The sequence below is a fragment of the Pituophis catenifer genome, unplaced genomic scaffold, assembly GCF_029215685.1.
Source record: "Pituophis catenifer annectens isolate HBS135680 unplaced genomic scaffold, rPitCat1.0.hap2 SCAF_8, whole genome shotgun sequence".
Lineage (NCBI taxonomy): Eukaryota > Metazoa > Chordata > Lepidosauria > Squamata > Colubridae > Pituophis > Pituophis catenifer.
This window is the reverse complement of record NW_027256888.1, coordinates 28,883,381-28,894,154: the sequence shown is the minus strand read 5'-3', so window position 1 is coordinate 28,894,154 and position 10,774 is coordinate 28,883,381. Positions and strand designations below refer to the sequence as shown.

Below are 10,774 nucleotides of genomic sequence, written 5' to 3'. Positions count from 1 at the left end.
AATATTTTTATGATTAAATACATTCAGCTTTGGGCAGTCTGCATCCTTCTAAACCCTCTTCGCATTACTAATACTACTAGTCTTTGGTGGGAAGACACTAAAATGCTTACTTTTATAGTTCAAAAAGTTAGCATGCACTTTGCAATGTACTTCTGATAATTCATAATAATACATATGGCTGTTTTATTGATGCAGTTCTGCATTAGAATGATTTTCATTTTTAAATTCTTAAGGCTAAAAGCTTCCAAACTTTTAATTGAGAAGTTGGAGGATGGAATTTGTATAGCAGTCACTCTTTTGTTGAAGTAAAAATAATTTATCTGCCATATTAATAAATACTATGGACAAATGAAATGTCATTTTATTACATTTCAAAGGACAAATTTCAAAATACATTTACATTTTGAAAAACAAAACTGATTTAACCATCCAAGACAGCTTTTAGAGTTTGAACTTTAGTTTGAACTGTATATGCAATTGGTTGTAATTAAGTATAATTCTCAAGCATACTTAATGGGCACTATAAAAAAATAGAGACATCATTGTATGAAATATACCACATTAAAAAGGTTTTATCTATATTATGCAGCACATAAAGCAAGTTTTAGTGACCATCAGATTTGGTTAACCTATTCTTTATCTAGAAGCTTGGAGAGATCCATTTTCGTTTTTGCAAGAGCTGTTGTTTTGATTCGGTGGGATGATTTCGAATATGTTATGGAAACAGGTTGCTGAATTTTTCTGCCAGGAAAGAAAGATGTTTGAGATGTAATGGTTTCAATAGGACACAAGCAGTATTTTTCTTAATTAGAAGCCACCCTCCATCAGTGCCTGAGTTAATATGTGTGTGTGTGTGTGTGTGTGTGTGTGTGTGTGTGTGTGTGTGTACACACAGGAAATCAAGTCCTAAATTGGTTTATAGCAGTAAATTCTGTCTAGGTGGACATGCTTTTCATTGCTTTTCCAGTAAATAATTACAGACAATTTGCTGTAGATGCTTTTGGCAATTTATTGATTGCTTAAGGGCCAGATCTAAAAGCAGTTACTCTGATTATGTTGGTATCCAATTCTAATGAAGGACAAGCTTATATTGGATTTTTCTTAGGTTTCTTATAGCAAGATGACATAAATGTAGTTATGAAACCTACAAAGTGGTTATCTCTGCATTTTGAGAATGAACTACTCATGTTCCAATTAATTAGAGTAGCTTTATTCTGGTAGACTTAATGCCAATCCTCTCTATAACTCTGAGGAGAACCCCATATCTAGAGCTGCAAGAGGAGGATGCATGAAGTCTAATTAGTTACATTCAGTGTCATCTTTCTGCAAGAAACTTGGCTCTCAAGTGACTTGACAGATATACAGCTTACTCCATAAATTCTGTAGCTGGGGAAGGTACATACAGATCTAAAGGCGGTTTAAGTATATTGATAATCACCTGCCTGGATGTAATTCTTAGAATTTGTTTTAAGATTAAAGTGCAACCGGGTAAATAAATCAGCTTGCTCAAGCAACATTCAAACCTTTCTTTTCCCTAATTTACTCAAAATTATACATACATTTTTATAACTACATTTCTGTCAAGTCTCATTAATAAATTGACATTTTCTGACAAACCTTTAAAACCGTAAGAGAATGTGCTTGATAGTTACCAGATTGGGTTTTGTGGGAGCTAGTTCCTTCTCAAAAAAAAAAAAAAAAAAAAAAAGGAATATCAAAATAGATAAAGTGGAAAGAACTCCAGATCTTTCCACTATTTATTTTAATTTTCACCTGAGCACACTTTCTTTTACTTTTCCTCCATGAGAAGTTGCCAACACCACCACCTTCTCCCCCATTCTTCCCATCAACACAGTTCCCACTCCTGCCCCCTCTCCTTCAGCTGCTTTGGACATTAGTGTCCAGGGAGTCCATGTTACTATAGGAAGGATGGAAATAAGACTACACTAGTCCATGAACTGGCAATGTTGACAGTGAGTCTCTTCCAAAAGCCTCCTTTACCATGGATGAACTAAAGTCTTATGTTGTCCCCTGCCCGAGATTTTTATCATGGCTGATCAGCCAAAGGAACAGCCATAGGCAGTCAAATTTAGTCCTGCATCCAGATGATACTGAGGGGAAGAAACAATATCCAATTAAATAGTCCTATTTGACACTATCTAATGTTCTTCAATAAATTAGCCAATTGCACTTTGCCATCATTCTACAGAAAAAAAATGTATAGATATAAATATGTATAATGTGCAAATGATCATCCAGTTTACTACAGAATAGTACTTGATGTCAGGCACAAGAAACCAGGAGCCAGTTTAGAGTTCAGAAAGCACTGTGTTTATTCCATGCAACCTATACACAAGAATCTGATCTACTAATGAACATGAGAAATTGGTGCCAGGTAACAGTCAATGGACTTCAAGGTCTTCAAGACACCAGGTTCTCTTTTGGGGTCGTAGGGACTCAGGCTGATGATGTGTTTGACCCCCACCCTCGAGTTCAGTCTCATCATCTACACTGAATAATTTTTAATCACAAAGAAAGAAGAAAATTGAAAGCATATGTCTAGTCCGAACAGCAGGAATTATCAGATAACTCAAGGAAATTACCTGTCACTTTCAGATCCTTTAGTTCTAGAGCACCCACTTTGGTGCTCAGTCTGCATTTCTATTTTCCTCAGACCTAAAAGGGATACACAACACAGATGTCAATGTTTAAAACCATGAACCTGTAAATTCTTCAGAGGTGTTCCACAGAAAGATGCACCCTAGCATTATCATGCCAGACCAATCTTATTTAATTCTTTGACAAAGTGACTCAATTAGTAGATCAGCAAAATGCTGTGCACATAGTATATTTAGACTTCAGCCGAAGGCCGCGGAGCGGCGTGGGACTGCCAGCCGGCAGATCCCTTACAGGGTCAGAGCGCAGGCTCCCCTCAGCCTCCCCTTGTCATCTCAATCTGCTGAGTTTCTAAGGCATTTGCCCAGCAGCTTCCTCGGTGCTGAATGCACCTTTTCAAAACGCGCCTTCCCTGCCGCTTTTACTGCCGGCGGCTAGCGGCTTCATTAACAACACGTGTGGGAGTGTTTTCTCCTCGTTGCTGGCACTTGCCTTCGAACACTCCAAGATGACTACAGAGGAGTTCCTTGCTGATTCGTTCCAAGATAAGTGCTTCAAATTACTATTTTCCTGCCCTTTTGGTCCCTAACGCCCGAGGCAGTTTCTCTAAAATGGCGGATGCCATGAGACACAACCACTCAACCTCGGCTGCCTCAGCATCGCACCACAGGCATTCTAGCGACCTGGGGGAGGGTCCTTCAGGACGGCCATGTTGCCAGGGCAGGGCACCGGCTAAGGCTCCAGCCTCTACCACCTCTAAGCCCCCCAAGCCTTCCAGAGAGGAACCCAGGCGCCACAAGGCACTAGAGAAGGCAGTTCTTAAGGCCAAACAACAACAGCCGGCTGCCATTTTGGCTACTTCAGTTCTCAAGGCCCAGCAACAGCCGGTCGCCATTTTAACTACGTCATCAGCCTCCAATTCTCCTCAGGGCACTGCTCCTCACCATAGGAGTGAGCTATCTCCTGACCATCCTGCCCCATGCGGTCCTCCTCCCCCCCCCTGGTGCAGAGCCTCTTTTTCAAACCATGCCAGATCCCAGGGACCCCAATGGTCCTGATCCTGCAAGTCCGGATCCTGAGCCCCAGATCCCTCCTCGCCCTCAAGGGGGTCCACAGGCCAAGGATCTTCAGGCCACATTGCCAGAGCCATCCAGCAAGGTCTGGCACAGGGTTTGCAGCATGGCTTTCTCCAACCCATTCCTCAGGTCACCCATCCTCAGCATTATCAGGCTCAGGAGGAACTGTCTGAAGAACAACACTATTCACCAGAGCATTCCGAGCAGGGGTCCATGTCTGAAGAGGAAGAATCCAGGGAGTTGACCCTTTCAGACGACGAGGGTCTGGCCCCAGACCAACCCGCTTTCATTGGACATTTTAGCCCCAACTTTTCAGGTCTTTGCTTTACAAGGCCCTAGCTGTCATGCGAATGGGGAGCCCCTCTCCACCTGGGATGGGTCCATCTGGGAGTTCAGATCCGGCTACATCCTTATTTGTTGAGCCAGCGGTTGAGCCTGATCTTATCCCGGCTCCAAAACTTTTCACTGATAGCATTCAACGACAATGGTCTCTGCCTGGATCTGGCCCGGCGCCCAATGGCTTGGACAAGCGCATTTACCAAACAGCTCTGGCTCTTTCCAACTTATTGCAGGTGCCACCAGTGGATAGCCCTACTGCAGCTTTGACATCGTCTTCTCGGGTTACGGGCTCACCGGAGGAGTATCTGTGCCCAGAAGACAAGCGGGCCGAAAAGACCCTCATCATAGCTCATCAATCTGCGGCCTGGGCCATCCGAACTGCCACATTGGCATCCTTCTTCAACCGGGCATCACTCCTCTGGCTAAAACAGCTGCAAGATAGGCTGCCCCCTTCTGATACATGCACTCATGACTTAAATAAAATTGTTACTGCCTTGGAGTATTCAGCAAATGCCACCCTGAACTCAGCCCGGTTCGCGGCCAAAACCATCGGATCGACTGTCACGTCTTGCCACCTTCTATGGCTCCGCCGTTGGCAGGCTGATGCCAGAAGCAAGTGGCAACTTGCCTCATCACCCTACTCATCCGAAGCCTTATTTGGCCCTCCCTTGGAACCTCTTTTGGTGGAAACCAGGGACCGCCGCAAGGTTCTGCCATCTGTCTCCCGGTGCAGCAAGTCGCGATTCACTCCTTATGACTGGACTCAGTCCTTTCGTCCACCAGATTCCAGCTTCTATCAACCACGATTCCAGCATTCCTTTCAAACCTGCTCTCAACCGGACTCCCAGGTCAGGCAGGGCAATAGCCCCTCCCCAAGGCATTCCTTTCGAGGAGGCAGGGGTAGATCTTTGCGTCGGGCCAAGTGATACCATCCCCGATGTCCGCATTGGAGGCCGTTTAGCCCTATTTGCCGACCAATGGGGGTTTTCTACATCAGATTCGTGGGTTAACCGTACTATTCAGGCCGGTCTGTCACTCGAATTCCGTTCCCCTCCCCCGACAATTTTTCTCTCTTGCCCCGTTTCCAGGGACCAGGTTAAGTGAATCTTAGTTTCCGAGGCCATTGCACACTTGGTTGCCATTAAGGCTATTCAGCATGTGCCCCCTGATCAACAGGGTCAGGGGTTCTATTCTCGGTTATTCATAGTACAAAAGTCCTCGGGGGGGGGGTGGAGGGCCATTCTTGACTTGAAGGCTCTGAACCGGTACATAATTTATCACCGGTTCAAGATGCATACCCTCCATACCATCCTCGAGACTCTCAGACCAGGGAATTTTCGATTGATTTGACAGAGGCTTACCTCCACGTCCCTATCCACCCTGATTACCGTAAGTACCTCCATTTCCATTACCGCGGGGGGCATTACCAGTATTCAGCCCTACCCTTCGGTCTTTCCTCTGCCCCCTGGGTCTTTACCAAAATTATGGCGGTCCTTGTCGCCCACATTCGTTCTCTCCCCATTAGAATCCAATTTTATTTGGACGACATTTTAATCCAATCTTCATCCTTGCAGGCTGCCCATCAGGACTTGGCCACTACCATCCAGGTACTCCAGAGCCATGGCTTCTCCATAAATTGGGCCAAAAGCCACTTAACTCCTTCCACCAGTCTACAACATTTAGGGGAGGTCATTGATACTGTGGATTCCACGGTCTCCCTCTCCCGGGACCGCCAATCCAGCCTGCGATCCCTGGCTCAATGATGCATCTCGGATCGGACTTCTTCGGTCCTTGGCCTCTCCTGTCTCTTGGGCAAAATGATCTCCACATACGACATTGTGCCTTGGTCTCGCCTCCACAGCAGGGAGTTGCAATGGTTCCTGCTTCCTCATCAGAAGGCCCGCTCCAGCACTTTGCTTCTCAGAGTGCCCCTCCCGCCAGTACTGATCAACTCCCTCTGGTGGTGGACCTCATCAGCTATCTCCAGGGCTTGCTCCTTCCGGGAACCAGTACACCTGATTGTCACCATGGATGCCAGTCTCCTGGGCTGGGGAGCCCACCTCGACCATCATCTGGCACAAGGTCAGTGGTCAGCCTCAGAGCAACGCCTTAATATCAACCTCCTGGAATTGCGGGCCATCCGCCTAGCGTTGCTCAACTTCCAAGACAAGAAAGAGGCTCAGGACATCCTCGTCCTCACTGACAACGTGACGGCAAAGGCCCATATCAACAGAATGGGGGGCACGCATTCCAGAGCTCTCATGGATGAGGCTCTACTCCTTGGGCTCTGGGCCGAAACTCACCTCCGTTCCATCCGCACAGATCACATCTCGGGGGTAGCGAATTCTCAGGCGGACGCCCTCAGCAGACAACAGCTGGACCACGCAGAATGGAGCATTCCTGCCCCTCTTTTCCGGGAAATCACGGCTCGATTCGGCCTTCCCTTGGTGGATCTATTTGCCTTGCCTGCCAATCATCAGGTCCTGAGGTATTTTTCCAGGTACCGGGACCCCGGGGTGGAGGCCACTGATGCCCTCCGCAGCTCTTGGCCTTCGGGCTTCCTATATGCCTTTCCGCCCTTTCCCCTGATCTCTAGGGTCCTCAGGAAGGTGCTACAGGAACGAGCGGAGCTCATCCTCCTGGCCCCCCGCTGGCCCTAGAGGCACTAGTTCACGGACCTGGTGTCCCTATCTGTCTCTCAACCTTGGAGCATCCCCGACGATCGGATTGCCCTTACCGAGGAGGTTCTACGCCACCCGGACCCAACGTGGTACCACTTGACCGTGTGGAGGTTGAGCAGCGCCTCCTGACGGAGGCCAATGTTCCCACTCCAGTCATTGCCACCATCTTAGCATCCCGTAGAGCTTCCACCAATAGGATCTACAACGCTACATGGTCATCCTTCGTCTCATGGTGCCAGCGGTCCAACGTCCAACCACTCTCAGCATCAGTTGTCGACGTATTGCGATTCCTACAGGAGGGGATCGACGCGGGGTTAGCCCCCAATACCTTTCATCGCCAGGTGGCAGCCATCTCGTCGGTTTTAACCTGTGGTTCTTCTTCAATGGTATCCCGTCATCCGCCATTTCTTGCGCGGGGCCACTAACCTGCGTCCTCCGACGGTCCATCGCTTCCCCACGTGGGATCTCAACAAAGTCCTCTCCGCTCTGATGGTCTCTCCTTTCGAGCCCCTCCGTGTTGTCTCTCTTCGGTTCCTATCGATCAAAGTTGCCTTTTTAGTTGCCATCACATTGGCTTGACGCATATCGGAACTAGCTGCCCTGTCGATCAGACGCGACCTATGCCTTTTTCATCAGGATAGGGTTGTCCTCCGCTTAGATCCAGCCTTCGTTCCGAAAGTTAATTCCCTTTTCCACCGGTCGCAGGAGCTGGTCCTCCCAATTTCTGTCCCTCTCCGAACCACCGCTTGGAACGCTCGTGGCATACCCTCGACGTACGCCGTGCCCTTAAGATCGACATCTCCCGTACTTCTTCCTTTCGGAAGACAGAAGCCTTATTTGTTTCGTATCAACCTGTTTCCATCAGCGCCAAGGCCACAGCCCCTATGCTGGGTAGATGGATCCAGGCTACTATCTCCACAGCTTACCAGAGGCAATCATTACCGATCCCGCGACACATCACGGCGCACTCAACCAGGAGCGCTGCCACCTCAGCAGCGTGGGCAACCCAAGCCTCATTGGAGGAAATGTGCCGAGCCGCAACCTGGACGAGCATCTCTCCATTCATACAGCACTATCAGGTGGACACATTTGCATCAGTGGAGGCGGTTTTTGGCCGTTGGGTTCTCCAGGCAGTGCATGCAGTCTGACACAACAGGGCCTCGGTTCTTCCCACCCAACGGACATTCAGCTGTGGTACGTCCCATGCCTGACTGCCGTTTCCTTCCGATGAGGAGAATGGACGTTGGTCTTACCTGATACGTCCGTTCTCTATGAGGAGGAAACAGCAGTCAGCCCCACCCTCTCTAGAAGGCCCTGTTTTTTCATGGTGGGGTGGGTGGTGTTTTAATTCTCTCTCATTCCAGGAAGACACGCCAGTCTGCGTCAGCGCCTTTGCCAAAACACTGGGAATCACTCGCAGAGGGCGGAGCTATTCAAATCTGCAGACTCGGTCCTATCCTGCACAGAGGAGTCTATTCCCATGCCATGCCTGACTGCCGTTTCCTCCTCATAGAGAACGGACGTATCAGGTAAGACCAACGTCCATTCTCTTTACTAGACTAGCCATCGCCCAGTTCCTGCAACCATTCATCATGTTTTAGCCTCCAGTCCCCTAATCATCTTGGTTGCTCTTCTCTGCACTCTTTCTAGAGGCTCAACATCTTATTTATAGTGTGGCGACCAAAACTGAATGCAGTATTCTAGGTGTGGTCTTACTAAGGTTTTATAGAGTGGTATTAGTACCTCACTTGGTCTTAATTATATCCCTTTTTAATGCAATTTAGGATTGCATTGGCTTTTTTGGCTGCTGCTGCTGCACACTGTTGGCTCATATTTAATTGATTGTCCACTAAGACTCCAAGATCCCTTTCACAGTTACTGCTATTATGCCTGGTTTCACCCAGTCTATATGTGTACTTTTGGTTTTTCTTGCCTAAGTGTAAGACTTTAAAGGTAAAGGTTCCCCTTGCACATATGTGCTAGTCATTCTAGGGGGCGGTGCTCATTTCCATTTCAAAGCCAAAGAGCCAGCGCTGTCCGAAGATGTCTCCGTGGTCATGTGGCCAGCATGACTAAATGCCAAAGGTGAATGGAACGCTGTTACATTCCCACCAAAGGTGGTCTCTATTTTTCTACTGGCATTTTTTATGTGCTTTCGAACTGCTAGGTTGGCAAAAGCTGGGACAAGTAACGGGGGCTCACCCTATTACACGGCACTAGGGATTCGAACTGTTGAACTGCCGACCTTTCAATCAACAACCTTAGCATCTTAGCAACTGAGCCTCCGTGTCCGTAGTAAGACTTTTTTTATTATTATTAAATTTCTATACCGCCCTACTCCCGAAGGACTCAGGGCAGTGAACAGCCACAGGATAAAACACATAAATAAAAAATGTAAAATAGAATAAAAACGAATTAAATAATTTGGCTGAACAAATTTAAAATACCCCATAATTTAAAAACAAATTAAAATTTACATTTAAAAAGGGGAGATTTAGGCCAGGCCAGCTTGATGAAATAAAAAAGTCTTAAGCGCGGGACGGAAGGTGCGCAGATCCGGGATCCTCCATATCTCTGGGGGGACCTCGTTCCAGATCGTAGGTGCCCCCACAGAGAAGGCTCTCCCCCTAGGGGCTGCCAGTCGACATTGTTTGGCCGACGGCACCCGGAGGAGCCCCTCTCTATGGGAGTGTATTGGCCAGTGGGAGGCTATTGGTGGTAGCAGGCGGTCCTGTAGATAACCAGGTCCTAAGCCATGGAGCACTTTAAAGGTGGTAACCAAAACCTTGAAGCGCACTTGGAAGACCACCGGGAGCCAATGCAGCTCGCGCAGGAAAGGTGTGACATGGGAACTCCACGTCGCTCCCATAACCACCTGCGCGGCCGCACTCTGCGCCAGTTTGAGCCTCCGAGTGCACCTCAAGGGGAGCCCCATGTAGAGAGCGTTACAATAGTCCAGACGAGAGGTGACGAGGGCATGAGTGACTGTGTGTAGAGAGTCCCGATCTAGAAAGGGATGCAACTGGCGGATCAAGCGAACCTGATGAAAAATCCTCCCGGTCACGGCCGTCAAGTGCTCTTCTAAAGACAGCCGTGAATCCAGGAGGATGCCCAAGTTGCGAGCCCTTTCCGTGGGGGCCAATGATTCGCCCCCAATAGTCAGTGATGGCACCAGCTGACTATATCGGGACGTCGGAAACCACAGCCACTCAGTTTTGGATGGGTTGAGCCTGAGCCTGTTTCTCCCCATCCAGATCCGTACAGCCTCCAGGCACCGGGACATCACTTCAAGGGCATCGTTGGGGTGGTCTGGGGTGGAGATGTACAGCTGGGTATCGTCAGCATACTGATGGTACTTCACCCCGAAACCACGGATGATCTCGCCCAGCGGCTTCACATAAATGTTGAACAAAAGGGGTGAGAGGACCGATCCCTGTGGCACCCCACATATGAGGAGCCTTGGGGTCGACCTCTGCCCCCGTCAACACAGACTGCGACCGGTCGGAGAGAAAGGAGGAGAACCACTGTAATACGGTGCCTCCCACCCCCAACTCTTCCAACCAGTGCAGCATGATACCATGGTCGATGGTATCAAAAGCCGCTGAGAGATCTAACAGGACCAGTACAGAGGAGCATCCCCTGTCCCGAGCCCTCCAGAGATCATCAACCAACGCGACCAATGCCGTTTCCGTGCTGTACCCAGGCCTGAAACCCGACTGGAACGGATCCAGATACGACTTTTCATCCAGGTACTGGGGAAGCTGTCGCGCAACCACACTCTCAACATCCTTCGCCACAAAGCGAAGGTTGGAGACTGGACGATAATTAGCCAATACTGCCGGGTCCAGGGAGGGCTTCTTGAGGAGAGGCCTCACCATCGCCTCCTTCAAGGCGGCAGGGAAGGCACCCTCACCCGATGAAGCATTTATAATCCCTTGGAGCCAGCCTCGCGTCACCTCCCGGGAAGCCAGCACTAACCAGGAGGGACACGGGTCCAACAATCTACCCAGAATCCTGTCCTCGTCATCTGGGGTCGCGTTCAATCTACCCAGAATCCTGTCC

General features: G+C 48.7%; 1 protein-coding gene across 3 annotated transcripts in view; it reads right to left on the bottom strand.

Moving 5' to 3' along the window:
* Window positions 1–343: 343 nt before the first annotated feature.
* NCAPG (non-SMC condensin I complex subunit G) overlaps window positions 344–10,774 on the bottom strand; it is a 50,969-nt gene continuing 40,538 nt past the window's right edge. For 2 of the 3 annotated variants that reach the window (XM_070948771.1, XM_070948773.1), the window contains exons 21-22: window positions 2,604–2,676; window positions 344–741 (exon numbers count right to left, since the gene is read on the bottom strand). In XM_070948771.1, coding sequence (XP_070804872.1) covers window positions 630–741; window positions 2,604–2,676 — 185 coding nt within the window. In that variant the 3' untranslated portion in view covers window positions 344–629. Of the gene's footprint in view, window positions 742–2,308; window positions 2,512–2,603; window positions 2,677–10,774 lie in introns of those variants that run through there. The other variant, XM_070948772.1, reaches the window with a different exon arrangement.